This window comes from Chondrus crispus, genomic scaffold (assembly GCF_000350225.1).
Source record: "Chondrus crispus Stackhouse genomic scaffold, scaffold_13, whole genome shotgun sequence".
Taxonomy (NCBI): Eukaryota; Rhodophyta; class Florideophyceae; order Gigartinales; family Gigartinaceae; genus Chondrus; species Chondrus crispus.
This window is the reverse complement of record NW_005179004.1, coordinates 255993-272525: the sequence shown is the minus strand read 5'-3', so window position 1 is coordinate 272525 and position 16533 is coordinate 255993. Positions and strand designations below refer to the sequence as shown.

Genomic DNA, 16533 nt, shown 5'->3' with positions numbered 1-16533 from the left:
CCACCAACCCTCCATCGGCTCGCGCTACACACTCACTCACAGGCCGCACCCACGGCCGTGGTGCGTATCTCTCAATTTCTTCTAGGATCTTTCGCACACAACCTGAATCCCGTGCCTTGTGCTTCACTCGCCCATATAGTTGAAAGTAAATCCCGGCACTGTTTTCACCACAAAACGGTACGCTCAGTCGCCCTGCCCGCATCATCAAAACCATTCCATCCACTGCATCCTCATCTCCCCGCCCCATTCCCGCCTTCCCGCTTCCTCTTTTCCCCTTCAAGTCTCTACTCAATCCCTTCACAGCTTCCTCGTATTGCCAAACCCCGCCTCTCCGTATCACTGTCTTCACCCATCGCGCACTCAAAAATAGTCTCTTCAGCTCCTCAACACACCCACCCTGTCTCAAAACATGATATATATTCTCGAAAACATCCTCCTCCCGTGCGCTCTTGCCCTCTCCGTCTCGGTCCTCACTCATTGCAAGCAACCCTCCTCCTGCTCTGCATACATCCGCCATCTTCTTACACCACTCTTCTACACCCTCATTCTTCTTCGCTTCTTCCACCGCGAAATCGTGCGTCAGATCATGCACCCGCAACCCACCACAACCCTTCTCATACTGCACTTCTACTAGTCCAACCCTTTCCATCTCCTTTGCACACCTTTCTGTCCACTCCTCGTCCATCTCCCACAAATCTCCAACCAAACTTAAAGGAATCCGGTCTTGCTTCTTCATAACGCACAGACTCCGGTGCATCTTTCGAAACGAAAATTCATCAACCGTCTCCCCACTCCTTCCCACATCCGACTCCAGGATATCTAGTGACGAATGCAATGCCCCATCCAACGACGAATATCCGTCCTTCGGACTCTCCCCGCGAATCGTGTTGCGACTCTTCATCCTCGAACGGTACGCTCCCCATGCTTCTGACACTTCTCCCTCCCATCTTTCCCTCATGTACCTCACACTCGTTCCCGCTACGTGCAGGGCAAGCGGCAATCCGCCACACATTTTCAGTATTTCACTCACGGCCTCTTTGCATCTCGCATCATCCACTTCCTCTCGATTCGACTCACTCGCGTGCACAAGCATGTCAACTGCTTCTTTCCCTACCTTCTCTCTCGGCTTGAAAGCAACCCGCTCCCCAATCTGACGCAGCTCCTTATCCCTCGTGGAGTACAGTAGTCTGCTCCTCCTTCCCCTGCCGCCCCCCGCAGTCTCAGGGCCTCCTTTAAGACAGCATGGACAGCCATGTTTGGATGTATATGTTCGCGATTTTCAAAATATTACATGTCCAATAATTTAATGTATTGTGCCAGCGCGCCGTGATCCGTAAATTGGCTCAAGGGGTGCATCATACCGTATCGTCTCACACGATCCTTCATTCATCCATCCCTCACACATTCCCCATAGCACATCATGACGACACGATCCCCAGGCTCTTCGTCATCAGGAACATCTTCGGACTCCGATTCGTTTGTCGTCGTGGCTGGGGCTGCGTACCACTGGATGAGGACCAAGTTCACAGGAAAGCGCCGACCCAAATCATATGTTCAGCGTCTCCTTCCATCTCGACATTCAGTGTCCTTTGACGACATTACGAGAGCACTAGGCCCTGATCTGTTTCGAAAGTCATACCGCATGTCAGAAGCAGCATTTGCTCTGTTGCTAAACGAGGTGCAAGATCTCATTGACAAACCATTCAAGGCGGCCACAGAATATCGAGAGGAGTACAGTTCCTCCCGCAGTTAGGCTGGGAATCACCTTAAGAATATTAGCCGGAGCAAGCTACCTCGACCTTGTCCTTGCCTATCAAGTGGCAGAGAGTACTTTGCACGAAGTATTCAATTCTACGTGTGAGGCACTGATGACGCGGCTTCGTTTGAAAGGGTTTCCTTCTAGTAGCGCAGGTTTGCGATCCATTGCAAAGCGCTTTCAAACTTCAAGGAAATCTGTGAATCCGCTTTCGGGTTGCGTTGGTGCGGTAGACGGAATCTGTGTTAAAATTAAGAAGCCCGAACCTCAAGAAAACCCTGCTATGTTCTATTGTCGGAAAGGTTTTTATGCGATCCCGGTTCAAGCTCTTGTTGACTCTGACTATATTTTTCGTTTTTGTTCTGCAATTTGTACAGGTTCAACACACGATTCTCTCGCTTTTTCTGTTTCAGGACTGAAACGGGAAATAGACAAGGGCATCCTCGGCACTTGTTACTACATTGTAGGAGACGAGGCGTACTCCTGCACAGAGCACATAATCACGCCATTTTCGAAATCGGGTGCTGACACTGACCAAGACAACTTTAATTTTTTTCTATCCTCCTTGCGCATGCACGTAGAGCAGGCATTTGGCATGCTAGTTGCCCGTTGGAGAATATTACGTGGTGGGTTGGAGTTTTCTGTAAACAAAAGCACTAACCTTATTTGTTTGCTAATGAAGCTGCACAACTTTGTGCTCGAAAACGACAGAGAGCGCTCTGTGTTGACCCATCAGCTAACAGACTACGAGAAACAAGTTTTAGAAGCTGACATCAATCAGTGGTGCCAGGAATCAAGACAATTGGCTCGTGAGTTTCAGGGCAGATACGAGAGAGATTGCTGCAGTCACGACGGAACACTTCTGCCTGTCAGGAATGGTTCTAATTCCAGAAAGCGAGACAGGTTGGTTCAAATCGTTAAGGAGAAAGGCAGAGAACGGCCTGAAGTACCGCTGCACCATTACAGCGTAGATCATGAACGCATGTGAACAATTTATCAAGTGCAACCGTCTGGCCAATCAGGCAAGTAGTGACGGAAGGGATGTGGAATTGATTTCGCGACAAGTGGCAAACCCAGTCTCTATTTGATCTACTACCGTTGGTCTCACCAGCCTTGCCGGCATTCAGCTTTGCGTACAGCCGAAAATGCCGTCATGCGACGTACCCGACGTGAATGTGTGTGTTGATCGCATGTCGATCGCTGTGTGTTTGGCAAGGCTACGCGTCCTTCCTTTAGGTGGTGAAGCGATGCATGAATGGAAGCGACTGTATAGCGAGCGCACAGAGCAGGCGGACGTGAACGTGAGGACGATAGGAGGCTGGGAAATTCACCGGGTGGAGAGATTTGGAGGACATAGGCGGGTGGTTGTGAAGCGGTGAGGCGGGAGGGAGGAGGCGTTCTGGATGGCGCTTCATCGGCATGATGGGGATGAGAATGGGTTTGGAATGCACGGAGGGGACGATGGAAAGGTGAGGTTTCGATACGAGGGGCGGGAGCGGTATTTCGAGATGGGTGAAGAGCACTCGGCTGTGGAGACGGATGCGGTAGGAAGAAAGAAGGGGTTTGCGACGAGGGTAAAGCGGTGGCGTATGTGGATGTTTTCGGTTTGGTTGTTGGTGTTTCATGGCTCGGGCGCTGTTGACAGCGCTGACATCAGTCAGAAAATCGGACGCCGCTAGCACTGTGTGCGAGGATCGCGCCAACGTAGTACAGGTCCTGTCAAATTAACGTGTCGACATCAGAAGCGTCATTAATGATGGAATCGATGCAGACGCTCTTGTGTGTGATGATTCCGCGCTGCCGTCTAGCGTTACATCTTCACTGCCGAGTCCGAGTGAGAGCGCTGTACCAAGCGTGAGTGCTCCCGCATCTATCAGCGCAAATCAGGTACCGGTTGGTAGTGCCACCATCAGCTCAGGTACCAGCTCGCCGTCAGCAAGCGCGGTGGCAAGTGCAAGTGTTCTGTTGCCGGTTACTTTAGAGACGCCGTCGGTCTCTCCGGGGTTTGGTTCTTCTGTCAGTCCTCAAGCTTCGAGCAGTATGCTGCTGCCCCAGATTTCCGCCACTCCATCGACATCTCCTGGCTCGCATGTATCGGTGAGCCCGCAGGTGACGGGGAGCATCTTCGTGCCATTGATCTCGTGTACGCTGTCGCCTAGTGCTACGGGTCCTTCCGTGAGTGCAGCGTCTTCGGGAAATATGTTGGTACCCCTGATCTCGGCCGCACCGTTCCGCTCCGTGCGGCTGATTTCCCTGTTTTTGCCAGCCAGTCGTTGCACATAGCTGTAGATTTGCGCTTCAGATGAATTCGCAGACGTCATCCAACTCTAATGAGGAACTCGAATCATCACGGGACAAACAACCGGAATCTTCTTCTCCCACTTCCTCCCCCACCGCAACGGACTCTGAGTTAGACGAGCCTCAGCTGGACTCCGGTTCTGGTTCTGGCTCAGCCATATCTGGAAACGGAGGCGACGGTCCCGGTAAGCGCCAACCAGATGACGGCGGGGGTAAGAATCCCGAAGGGTCAAGAAACACCAACCCTGTCATGCCAGAGGAAAAGTCGCAACTAGAGCAAGTCAACCACAGCTTCAAGAAAATCATCGAACTACCGGCTGGCATCGTGTCCACAGTCACCAGAACGGCATACGGCTTTTTAACAGATCGCGTCAGGGAGCTGTTACACTTTGTCCCAGCCCCGGTAATCGTCGCTCTCATCTCCACCGTATCTACTATTTCAGGGACCAGGTACAACGCACGTCGCAATAAGATGGCTGCCATTGCCGCACAGCAGAAGGCGGCCAGGGCTAAGAAAGACGAAATTGAGCGGCTGCTGAGAAAGAAGTACATGGAGCTGTCAGCCTCTATTCTGAAAAGCGCTGCAAAGCTCGCTGACAGAATTCACTCTATCGTGGATGCAGACTGGGACCGCGTGGAAAAGAAAGGTCTTGACAGCTCTCTTTCTCCAGCATATTCAGCCTATTTGCTCGGTCGATACTTCGCAATGGTAGAGATTATCAAGCAGGAGAGCATTATTTTGGATTATGGTTTCCATGCAGCAGATAGAGTCTTAAGCAATATTCTTGGTAGGATTCAAGGTGTATTTGCGGCAAGCGACGAAATTCTTATCGAGATGCAGATGACGGAGCATCTATTCCACCCGCCTGATGGGCAAACGGCTCTTCGCGCCGGCCCATTACGTGTTACACCGCGTGCACAAGCTGTCCTTGGCGAGCTCCTGCATCGCAAGCTCTACAGCGGGAAATTGGATTTCGTGGATAAAGCAGAAAACGAGAGGCGTGGGCAGGACGCGGTCCTTTCGTTCCGAGAATTTTCTCGTATTCTGGAAGTAGATGCAACCGTCGCGCGCTGGTACAAGCCTGTGATCCGAGACTTTGAGACTTTGGAGGCCTTCGTGCGACGTACTTCGCGAAGCAAGAGACGATGCGATCGAGTTGGGTCACGACTGTATTTCGCGCAGTCGGCCTTGATGGACTTGGTCGAGTTTTTCGACCCGTTGCCGCAGGCACATGCCATTCCATTCTATCGGCGGAGAAGGCTTCAGCTTGGAGGGGTTTCGTACTCCGAGGAGCAGCGTGCACCGCTAAGCCTTCATCTGTTGTACAGAGAGCTGGCGAAAATCAGAGATCGTCGCTCGATGGTGGGGAGCAAGATGGACCGATTGCGACTACCTCGTGGAGGTGTAGAGGTGCATGTGAACGGGTCTCAGGCGCACTCAAATAGCGATACGCTATCTCAAAAGTACGGGGATTGCCCCTACTCCCAGCGCGTCCTCATTTTACTCGAGGAACCCACACACAGATCCTTGTCGATCTCATTGCAAATATTTCGAACCTCCACGCCCGCCGCTCCCATGCACCATCTTCTTCTACACGGCTCCGTGGCCCACCCCCTGACGCATTACTTTCGCCGTCTCGCTGCCGACCCGCCGCGCGCATCACGTGCTGCTATCGGCATGTCGGGCGCGGCCGCTGCGAGGCGTGGCGGGCGTGGCCGCTGCGGCTCGTGACACTGCGCGGCTGCACGACGCAGCAAAACATTGCCCCCCCGCACACGGTGCTGCACTGCGCCGCCACTCGCAGGGCCTAGACGCGGCGTGGCCCAACACCCTCGTGCGGCTCACGGATCTGCTACTGGGCGAGAGCAAGCGGTACAACCTCACAGCGATCCGCACGCGCGATGCCGTGCGTCTCAAGCACGTCATGGATGCGCTTAGCCTGCTACTGGCGCTGGACTCCGGTACCGTTGTTTACTGGTAGCCCACTACTGCCATCGACTGGGACACCGCTGCCGTCATCAGGTGTTGTTGCAATTGTACCGACCGAGACCCCAACGCCCCTATCAAGTGTGAACGACTTCTCGCCGACACGGACGCCTACTCCTTCATCAAGTGTCAATGAAGCCCCACCGATCAGGACACCAACACTAATACCAACACCAACACCAAAACCAGCGCCTTCATCAAGTTTCGATGAAAACCTATCGACTCAAACACCGATCCCTTCTTCAAGTGTTTCCGAAACCCTTGCAACCGGGAATCTTACGCCTTTACCAGGCGGAACCGAAATCGTACCGACAGAGACATTGAGACCTTCCTCGAGTATCAACAGCATACTACCCACGATAACAGCAACACCTACGCTAAGTATGGTCACAATGCTACTCACGAGGACATCTATTCCATCATCGAGTTTCAACCCAATAGGACCGAGTGTATCACCAGATGCAGCGCAGGTTTCCATCTCGGCTTCACCAGTCTTTCCGAGCCGACCTGCAGATGTTGACGACTCGCCTGATTTATTTTCCGACCCACCGACTCCCGTTGCTCCGTCATCTGAAGTCGACGTTCCCAATCCGGTGATACCGACTGACGAAGAAGACCCAGGATCATCTCCGGAAGCGTAGATACTAGGAACGCCGGAGGGAGTGGCAGTCTGGTTGCCGGTGTCGAACGAAGATTATGTTCCCTTGTTTCCGTGTGCGGATTACGGCCTGGTCTATGACATGCGAGAGCTCAACCACACAAACAATTATCAAAGGGATTTTCCCTTTGATAATTGAAAAACTTCTACTATGGAGATTCCTATCGACTCTGTTTCGTTGCCCGTATTTAGAAAGGTTTTGGAATACGTGTAAACCGGCACAATCGCCCTTCAAGCTGCAGATATATATGATGTTTGCTCGATATCTGCGCAGCTTGGAATCGGTAGTCTGCAAAGCATTGTCTTTTCCTACCTTCGAAACGAGGAGAATGTGCGTCAAATCGTCACCGTCTTAGATCGTGCTCTCCAAGACTCGGAACAGAATCGCTTACTCGTCGTGAGGCTCACAGAGTATCTGGCCGAAAACTGTTCCAAGTTACTCTGGCGTGCCCCGTATGAAGAATTATCTGTCGACCTTATGCTGCACATTGTCAAGCAAGAAAACCTTGGTGCTTCAGAATATGAAATATGGCAAGCGCTTGTGGAATGGGGATGCATGCAATGCAGCGTTTCGCCGCCAAAAGCTGTCTCGGCAATGTCTGAAAGGGAGAAGAAGCGAGTCAGAGAGTGCTTGCAGAGGTTTTGTCGGCCGGGGTACCTGCGCATTCTAAATTTCGACACGGAGACTTTCGCTCGCGAGGTAGAGCCGCTTGGATCATTTCCACCGGCCGAGATGCTTTTGAAGTATCGTTTTGACGTAGTGGCTGGTAACGCCGCCTTCGAGCATGCCTATCACGGAGACCGGTACAGTTTTCTATTGCGAGTTCGACAGCGAACCGCTTGTTATGAATCTACTAGTCATCCACATCCGAGAGGTGGGTCTCAAACGTTCAAGGTTCAAATGCCTCGGTGGGCGACGGAAATGAAAGTGGTTTTTGATCCACGGACGGCTCTGGGGCGATATTCTGAGCTTGCGTTTTGCACTGACGAAAGGCGCGCGATGCGGGTGTATTCGGTGAGGGCTAGTGAAGTGCCAGGGACAATGTGTCTGCTCTCCGATATGGAGACGACGACGCCATATTGGGCGCAATCACGGTTACAGAATCACGGTGAGAGATCCGGCGTCTCAGCGCGCGCGTTAGGAGTCGAACCGATTTACATTAGCGGGAACAGCTTTTGGTGTACCTTTTACTCTCCGCAGAACGTCGGCGATTCGGCATGGGGCTACAAATTTTTCGTTTCAATCGCTAGGTAGCTCAACCGAAACCGCAACAAACCCTGAGTTTTCTGAAGAATTGTTATGGCTTGTTTTGCAAGAGTTGACGCTGCCCTCTGCACCCTGCCAATGGTGAGAACGACGACAACACATTCGTATAGTCTTTTTGGTTCTTCAGGCCTGGCATAATTTCCCGTTCGACACTCGGACGGTTGTCACCGTCACTAACTTCATGGCTTCGGAGGTGTCCTCGATATTGCCATCATATCTGACACCTGCAATACCCTACCATACATTCAATCGCATGCAAGTCACATGCATTGAGGCATGGGACAGCGATTGCAACATGCTCGTCTCAGCGCCTACTGGTTCTGGTAAAACGCTTTGCTTTGAACTTGCCCTTCTTCGCTACTTGCATCTTGCTCTCACTTCATTAGAGAAAAAGTACCTACCTGCCAGTGGTTTACCCAGGAAGGTGGTGTTTATTGCTCCCACTAAAGCCATTTGCATGGAAAAGGGACATGACTGGAAACGGCGATATGCGTTTCTCGGCTTACGGGTTGAAATCATGACAGGAGATGTGTATGCGGCAGGTTCCAATTCAATCTTGCTGAATGCTGACCTGATCTTGACGACTGCTGAAAAGTGGGATAGCCTCACGAGGAATACTTGTTCCCAAGCAGTACCCGGCGTTTTGTCCAATATTGCTTTGCTCTTCGTCGATGAAGTCCACCATATAGGGAACTCACGAGGTGGTACACTTGAATCTGTCATAACTCGCATGTTTGTCACCAGCGACCAACTCAAGCAGAACATATCATCTGCTCAAGTTCAGTCTCTGCGTGTCATTGCATTGTCTGCCACCGTCAAAAATGTCGGGGAGGTCGGACGCTGGCTACGAGTTGACCCGGAACATATTTTGCAGTTCGATCAAAGCTACAGGCCTATTCAACAGCTGATGAACCCACAGCTTTCGGACTTGCAGACAGCGAGTGTCGAGGATTCGGAACAGAAAGGAGGTAATATTGGATGTACGATTGGGTTGGTGTGCCTTGGGGTTGTAGGGGTTGTGCTGGCAATATTTGTTGTTAATGACAGCTCTACGAGGGGTCGCAAGTGCAGCAGCTGCTACCGCACCTGCCGCAGGTGAGGAAATGGCCTGGGAAAACGTCAAAGAAGTGTACAGAGATACAAAATATGAAAACTATAGCTCCGGCAGGTTATCGTCGTCCCCTTCGAGGGGGCCGGTGTTTGCCACTGTCTTTACTGGCTTTAAGGAACGCCTCATCCTCCTATCATGATCTATTGAAGCGTATCTCATCCTATTCTATCGCCGCTTCACAGTCAGCCGGGGGAATCTCTTCTTCCTGTTGCAAATTGCTGCTGACAAAAGGTGGGTTCTGAACCATGTCCCCGTCAGACCGCCGCCCATTGCAAAGATTGCCCATGGGTCGGGACTGCGGCATTAAAAACGCCTTTTTTAACTCCTCCATTTGGAGTTTTGCGCACTCCTCAAAAGACTCATCTGGGTCCAATCCCTGGGCTTTTAAAGTCTTGTAAAGGTTTCCCATGGACACAACACACCATTGGCGCTGATGTAATTGCTGCATTCTCGAATTTTCTATCTCGGTCTTCCTTTTTTTAAACGCCTTCTCTTTTCGTTCAGCGGCCTTCGCTCGCTTTTCCGCAACTGCTGCTTCGGAATAGGTCCTCCACGAGTGCTCAAACAAATTCTCCCCCCGATTAAAACTCCTGCGATTTCCCCGTCCCGACATCCCGCTGGTTCCCTGACTGCCACCCTCGTCACATCCCCTATCGAATGGGATCACCCTCGTGCACAAATTCGCAAACCGGGTGTCCTCATTTTCCGTTCCTTTCCGTGCGCAGACAAAAAGAACTACATTCCGCTTCCCTTCCGCGGTCAACTCCCCCCCCGAGTCCCTGCGTAACTTTTAAAATTCCCGGTGTTGTTTTGTCCAGACCTTGACCAATTTTCCACACACGTCGTGAAGGACCTCCGTGCATCCAGAAATTTTTCTTTCAAAAATGTAGCCGACCGATGACAAGGCGGTGCCACCTTAGAGTCTACCTCGTCGACATTCCCAACCATGTTGAGATGAAGGCGCAAATTAGGATTGTTAAAGCGCTCTTCTATAACACCCCAGTATGAGTCTCTCGTAAAACCCGCATCCAGCTGACTCCTTGTCAGCTCCTGCCCTGTCCCATCCAGGGCGCATTTCGCGTCTTCATCATCCCGCATGATGACGCATAGGCGAGCGAATTCGCTGATGCTAAACGTGCCCAATCCGCTAACCGGACCAGCCTCTCTCTGACTGCCACTTGTCTCGTCCAATTCTTCTCTACCGTGATCTTCACTTCTCACAACTTGATCCCCATTTTGTCTTGCTTCCTCCAAGTTTCCTTTTTTTCTCTTGAACGTTTCAACCTCTTTCGCTTCCAAAAGCTTGAATAGCTCGGCATCGGCGGGAACACGGGAAAAGTAGAGCGGAGAACGCAGGTCGAGTGTCACACGCTGCTGAAGCCAAGACTCGAATCTGGCCGTTTCTGGGATCGAAGACATTGCAGCACAAATTGTTCGTCCAGATAAAGTAAAAATTTGTAACTGTAGAAAAGCTCGAGCGACGAGGGTGCCCTTGTTACCTGATTGTTTCCACCTCCATTCCTTCAATATGACCCTTAGTTGCTTGACATTTAGGCTTGACAAAAAAGAGAATGCCGCGCACTTATCATCGGCTTTCGAGGCTCTGAACTCACCAGCTGCTCGCTGGTCAACTGAGAGAACGCGAGCACCTGCCAATGGCTCCATTGGCGAATTATTTTGGGAGCCATCGACAGGACTATGTGCGGAGCGAGGAAAAGATTCTTGCTCTGATCTGTGCGTAAACTGCAGCACGCGCATAGTTTGGGCGTTTGGAGATGGCGGAGACGAGGGACATGGTCTAAGGAAACGAGGACTGCGACGGAGAATGAGGGGGGACTTTTGTGTGGTCATTGTGATGGGGATCGGAAAGCGAAGGGAGCGAGGAGTTGGTAGGGCAGGCCGCGGTAGGTTGGGTTCTGGGTGGGTGCTGTTGGGATACGAATTGCATCTCCTTCGGATGCCAGTCTCCCGCCGTTTTTCAAATATAGTGGCATTTGGGAGCATCAATAAAATGATTAAACTGAATTCGATATGTGCAAAATTGGATCTACATTGAATTCATTCACACTTATCCAGTGGCGATAGCCAATGATTTTGTTTTGCATGGCACGTCGGTAGTGATGGAAGCTATTATTTTAACATTGTGTGCGCCATCATACTGTTAAGAAAAGTATTATATAGACCAATCAGGTGCAGGCCGACGTCCATGCATGTCCACACATGCCCGTCCATGCTGTCTTAAAGGAGGCCCTCAGCCAGAACAGACAACTTTTGAAGGATGTTATGAGAGCCATATACACACACGTTGCACACGTACAACAGCGATCAACTCACCACGATCGCCGCCGGCCTACGGATCGCCACCATCCCTACATACTGTAAGGCCGCGATTTCGGGTTGTTTTTTCATTTTTGCTTTTTGCTTGTTTATTCATGCAGAAACTGAGAAACTTCATGATTCTTCATGAAGAAACGACTTTGGACAATGGTAGCCACGACTTACACGTTACATCTCCATGATGGAGATGGGCTACAGGGACCCTAGGAAGGCATGGGGGATCTCGATTTGGATGGTTGATCGCGATTATTGGTGGGTCGCCTGAAGAAGGCCGAAGTGGTGATTTTTTCATTTTGCAGCATTATCTGGCAGTTTTTGCGCGCAATTGCGCGCAAAAACATGATTTAATGAAATCGCGGCTGTAAGGTAGATAGACACGCGACCCCAGTAAACCAGAGCATCGATCTTGCATCACAAAGGATTCGCGTCTATATCATTCACCACCCACACATCATCAATGATGAACAAACACACATGACTACAAAACCAAGCTTGTACCCTCGCTAACACCCTTTCAAACTCGCTCTGCTCTCGCATTTCCACAGCCGTCTGCTTGCCACCAGACGCGTCCACAATTAGACACAGTTCTTCAATCAGCCGTCCCACGTTTCCGTCTTTCCCCAACGACATGAAGTACACTCCTCTAGAAAACTCTGCCATAATCTCAACATCGTGCGCGATCGCTCGTAGAGCACATGTCTTCCCGACTCCGCCTTGTCCCACTGCTGTCGCACCCACTTGCTTGTTCCTATCTCTCCGTAGCACAGCTGCTTTTAGCCGCGCCTCACACGTGTTCGGTAGGCCATCGCTCCTACAAGAATCAAGCTTTACATATATCGACGCAGGATTGTGTTCGGCTCTTATTGACACCCTGAATATATCACCCGTACCTCGTCTGATCGACTCGACGGCCGAGCGAGTATCGATGCCTGTGCTCGCTTGTACAATACGGTTGTGAAGGCGGGCCGCTTCTTGTTTGCGCTTCTCTAGGACTTCTCTATCTCCCACTGCAGACGCGAACGCACCGAGTCTCGCTTTTGGGTCGTCCGACTCTTTCCGCAGCTCAGCGAAGGACTTCAATATGAAGCTTGAGATGTCCTCGATTTCACGTTGGAGCAAGCTCGTGTGCTGCGACGACGTTCCATGGATCGGCCTGTCTTTCAGCGCCGTGATGTCTGCCTGCAAGATGGTGTAGGCGGTGAGCATTTCGGTAGAGAGCGTCTTGTTTTCCTTGTAGGCTTTATGTCTTTCGATGAGACTTGCGATGAGGCGGACGGCTTGCTCAGCCGGGCCGGTGAGGCCCAAGATACTGTACGGATCAGCCATGGTGTTTGGGAATGGGGGGTGCTCTTCGGATTCGAGTAGGCGGCGGTGGCAAAGCGGAGCTTGGTCTTCTCCATATCTCTCTCTCCGAATCTCTATCTCTCTTGTTGTTGTTAGTCTTTGTTTGTCGTTGTTCGTCGTTCTTGGTCTTCTCGCAGAGGGGGCGGGAAAGGTATGCTTCCACTCTTGGCGTTGCGAATATGTGCAGTTGTAGCAACCTGGTTTGTCATCGGTGTACTGGGGGGGGGGGGGGGGGGGGGGGGGGGGGGGGTTGCAGGCGAATGGTGAAGCGCTACTCTACGAACACGATAAATGAGCACAAGTGCTCCGGGTGACGCAGTCATCCCGTTGTTGCTGTTTTCTCTTGCTCTCTCGCTGTCGCCCTCAATCCACTCTTGCTTTCTATCATCTAGTCTACCGTGCTAGCTTATGTAGCTCTGCCTGGGTTTCTCGCCGCCCCTCTGATGCTCGCTCTCTCTATCATGGCCGTTGCTGATAACTTCTTGCACTAGTCTACGTACTAATTGCAATGGGTGCGTAGTGCTGAGTGATCGTGTAGCCACTGCTCGACACTCCGAAGTCTTCGACTTCATCTTTCTGTAGCTTTGCATTTCTCTGTCGGTTCTCCGCCCGTTCGGTATCCATGCCGGTGGCAATCAATGTCGGTGGCAGGTGACGCATGTTGTACGACGTGTAATAGGTTTCACTTGGATCTGTCACAGCAGTACATTCAATGGCCCACAGCTATTTTAGGGCATGTGCCCGCTTGACAGTGAATTTTGGAGTGATTTTGAAGAAATTAGCAACCTACTGTACGTACACTTCTGTACGTTACTGTAATGTAGATGCACTTGCCTGTTTTTTCTCTGCCCTTATATTTCAGGCTCTCTCTCAAATATTGAACATACAGTATTTGTTCAGGGGATTTGGCGAAGTGATCCCACCCCACGAGAGCGGCACCACTTCTTCTAATTGAAGTGGCGGCTGTCCGCCAGATTTTCTGAGCGACGATTGGCCAAAAAGTGGTAAAGTGGTAATCTGGCAATTTCTGGATGGACCCACACGCCCTCAGGGCGTGTCATAACAGGCTGGTTTTTGCTTTGCCTTGCCCGGTTTTGCCAGGAATACTTTTAAATTCTTAACAAATACCGAATGCTTCTTAAGCCCTTGCTTTTCTTAAACACATAAATTAAAACGTAGGAGCCACTCATAGCACGCCAAATCACCTCTTTGGGCAAAGCAAAGCAAACTGCAGAAAAACGGGGCATGTTAAGACACACCCTCAGGGTGCAGTTTGCTTTGGTGTGTCTTAACATGCCCCGTTTTTCAGGGTGTGTCTTAACATGCCCCGTTTGAGTGTCTTAACAGGCTGGTTTCTGCTTGATAGAGTGCTATTTTCTGGATGCACCCACTGCACCCACTTGTGGTGCAGGAACGATAGCCTCGTCTTTACTCGTGATCTGTCTTCCTCTACACTAAGTCTAGCGGTCTCACTCCGTCGTCGGTGGATCGTGGTACGTGTATTATGTGTGGTATGTGTCCACGTGTATGGGTACCATCACAATACTGAGAGGTTAACTTTACAAGCTGGGCCTCGGGTGTTCTTCGAAAGGCACATGAGGTTTACTCTAAAAGCTACTCGCGCTCCACATGCTATCAAGCAGAAAAACTCTTCTTCCTTAACTTGCAAACCGAGGAAGCTTGGCGCAACCACCCGATGAGGCAAGGACTGACGGCGCTGCGTATTGGGCTATGTGTGTCACATCCTATACTCCTGCTCAATACAACCCTTGCTCTAATCAAATCATGAACTGCTCAGTTTACTAGCAGTAAGATGGAACTGAACTACAGACAATATGGGGCAGAGTATATGTGTCCAGGGGCGACCTTGTGCCGTTTGACTGAGGAGGCCACTACTGAGCCACACTCATTTTCTCACCTCTTACCAGCATTCAACGCCCAACGCGAGACGGGGACCCGCTCATGGCCTAATAGTGCGGCTTGTAGCAGCATTGGAACTTCGGCCTCGGCTTGTAGTACTGGCCATAGGGGTGGGTATGGTGATCATTACTGTGATCCTCCGGGCACCGTGTGACCTCGCAGTACGGCTTGTAGTGGCAGTCGCGGCGGGCAGCTCCCTTGCGCGTGCAGACGCAAGGGCACTTCGGTTTGGGCGAAGGAGTGGGCGTAACTGATGGGGTAGGCGTGGGCGTAACTGATGGGGTAGGCGTGGGCGTAACTGATGGGGTAGGCGTGGGCGTAACTGATGGCTTGTGAACATCACAGCAAGTCTTTCCGGGGCGGTAGTGCTTGGTGCAGTCCTGCACCGAGCAGCTGTACAGGAACCGGCGACGCTTGCACATCCGGGTGGCCCTCTGTTCAGCGTAGTATCCCAGGATGCAGCGGCAGGGGCATCTCGGGCGGTGACGTGGGTAGTACGGCACCGCACGTGCCGCAGTTGGGGTGTCTGCGGCGAAGACGGAGGCGACGATGAGGCCCAGAACGGCGAGGAAGAGCGTTGGCTTGATCATTGTAGGTGGTAGGGAGTCGGTGTTCGGTTGCGAAATTGGATAGGTGCTGGCTCTTCCGTGGTGAGCGTGGATGGGAAGTTGTGTGGAGGATGGATACGAGGAGATCCCTGGTGTGGAGAGAGGTGGTTATATATACAGGATTGCAGAGGTGAAGTATCGCAATTGTGCAGCGTTGGGTTTCCGGTCGGCAAGAAGGCCTGGCTTTTGGCCCATCGCATATCTGTATTCTTCTTCCATCAAGGCATAGGTGCGGGTACGACGGCACTCTCCAAACCCACAGGATCACCAAGAATGGAGCGGCGTTCAAGATAAAGAAGTTCTTCAAGGATGGTGTATAGGAGGGTGGGTGCTGATGTACAGTACAACGACGAATACTTGCATCTCCTTCGATAGATATCGCTTTCTAGGTCTGGCCGATGTTCGTACCATGGATCCCTGAGGGATCCACTTATGCAGCTCACGGGAATGAAGAGCGAGAATGTGGTATGCTAGCCGTAACATGTAAGATTGGAGTATGACGGAGGCGGAATCCATCGGGTTCGTGAGTCTCGATAGGTCCCGCTTCCGCTTCACATCTTTGCATGTGGAAGAATACATCTTCCCGAGTAATGCTTCATTAGTTGGTGGCATCGATCAAATGATATTAGTCAGTATAAAAAGAAGAATGGCGGGACCGTGTGCGGAATTTCTACACGGAACAACAGTGAAAATAGTGAACCGCCTCTGTTCACTCATTTATTCAGGAAAGAGATTGCCCGCCGTGATGTCGGACAGTTTGTTGGATCAACTTCTTGAAAATCGAAACGTTAAAAGTGGATGAGCAAAGTACACATAGCAACGTAGACCAAAGCTTATATTGTAGTGTTCCTTTTCGTTCGGTGGAAGCAACTTGATACGACGTTTTGGCAACCGTTTCCAACGCAATCGCAAGATTTCCAGAGTTGGAAGTCTTGCAGAAGCACATTTGAAGCATGTTAGCGTCATGTAATTGGGATGCTTTATGCTCCGTAGGCGGGGATACAAAAGACAGGGGTCCACTGTATGAAGCATTGCTTGAATTCGCCTCTTGTTATAAGCCCATCGCGCGTGTGTCATCGAGTATACAATGAAAAGGATTGAGGTACAGGGCAAAATACGAGAGTGCATATCATTTTCCAGAAAGGCAAATTCTCTCATTCATTGAAAACGTTGTACTAGTCGCGAGGGATCAGTTGGCTGTAACTGAAAGCTATACGGGCAGTATCGTTCGAGAGAGCGACCTGCAC

The 16533-nt window shown here is 51.1% G+C and overlaps 4 protein-coding genes; all 4 read right to left on the bottom strand.

Moving 5' to 3' along the window:
* The window catches only part of CHC_T00002216001 (hypothetical protein), a 324-nt gene extending 122 nt beyond the window's left edge, over positions 1 to 202 (bottom strand). The window contains exon 1 of the mRNA XM_005713426.1: positions 1 to 202. This exon is cut by the window's left edge and continues 122 nt beyond it. Within this exon, the coding sequence (XP_005713483.1) occupies positions 1 to 202 (202 nt within the window).
* A 4806-nt stretch (positions 203 to 5008) lies between these two features.
* On the bottom strand, positions 5009 to 5293 carry CHC_T00002215001 (hypothetical protein). The gene has a single exon (XM_005713425.1). It carries the CDS (start codon positions 5291 to 5293, stop codon positions 5009 to 5011), a length of 285 nt encoding a protein of 94 aa, XP_005713482.1.
* Positions 5294 to 13867: 8574 nt separating this feature from the next.
* CHC_T00002214001 (hypothetical protein) lies at positions 13868 to 14005 on the bottom strand. The gene has a single exon (XM_005713424.1). The coding sequence runs from the start codon at positions 14003 to 14005 to the stop codon at positions 13868 to 13870; it is 138 nt and encodes a 45-aa protein (XP_005713481.1).
* Positions 14006 to 14301: 296 nt separating this feature from the next.
* Positions 14302 to 15486, bottom strand: CHC_T00002213001 (hypothetical protein). XM_005713423.1 is given in 2 exon segments: positions 14302 to 15264; positions 15265 to 15486. The coding sequence occupies 1 exon segment, from the start codon at positions 15484 to 15486 to the stop codon at positions 15265 to 15267; it is 222 nt and encodes a 73-aa protein (XP_005713480.1). The 3' UTR covers positions 14302 to 15264.
* Positions 15487 to 16533: the final 1047 nt, after the last annotated feature.

Coding starts and splice junctions, on each gene's coding strand:
- CHC_T00002215001 (XM_005713425.1), bottom strand. CDS start 5,293: ATGGCATGTGCCTGCGGCAACGGGTCGAAAAACTCGACCAAGTCCATC.
- CHC_T00002214001 (XM_005713424.1), bottom strand. CDS start 14,005: ATGCCCCGTTTTTCTGCAGTTTGCTTTGCTTTGCCCAAAGAGGTGATT.
- CHC_T00002213001 (XM_005713423.1), bottom strand. CDS start 15,486: ATGCGATGGGCCAAAAGCCAGGCCTTCTTGCCGACCGGAAACCCAACG.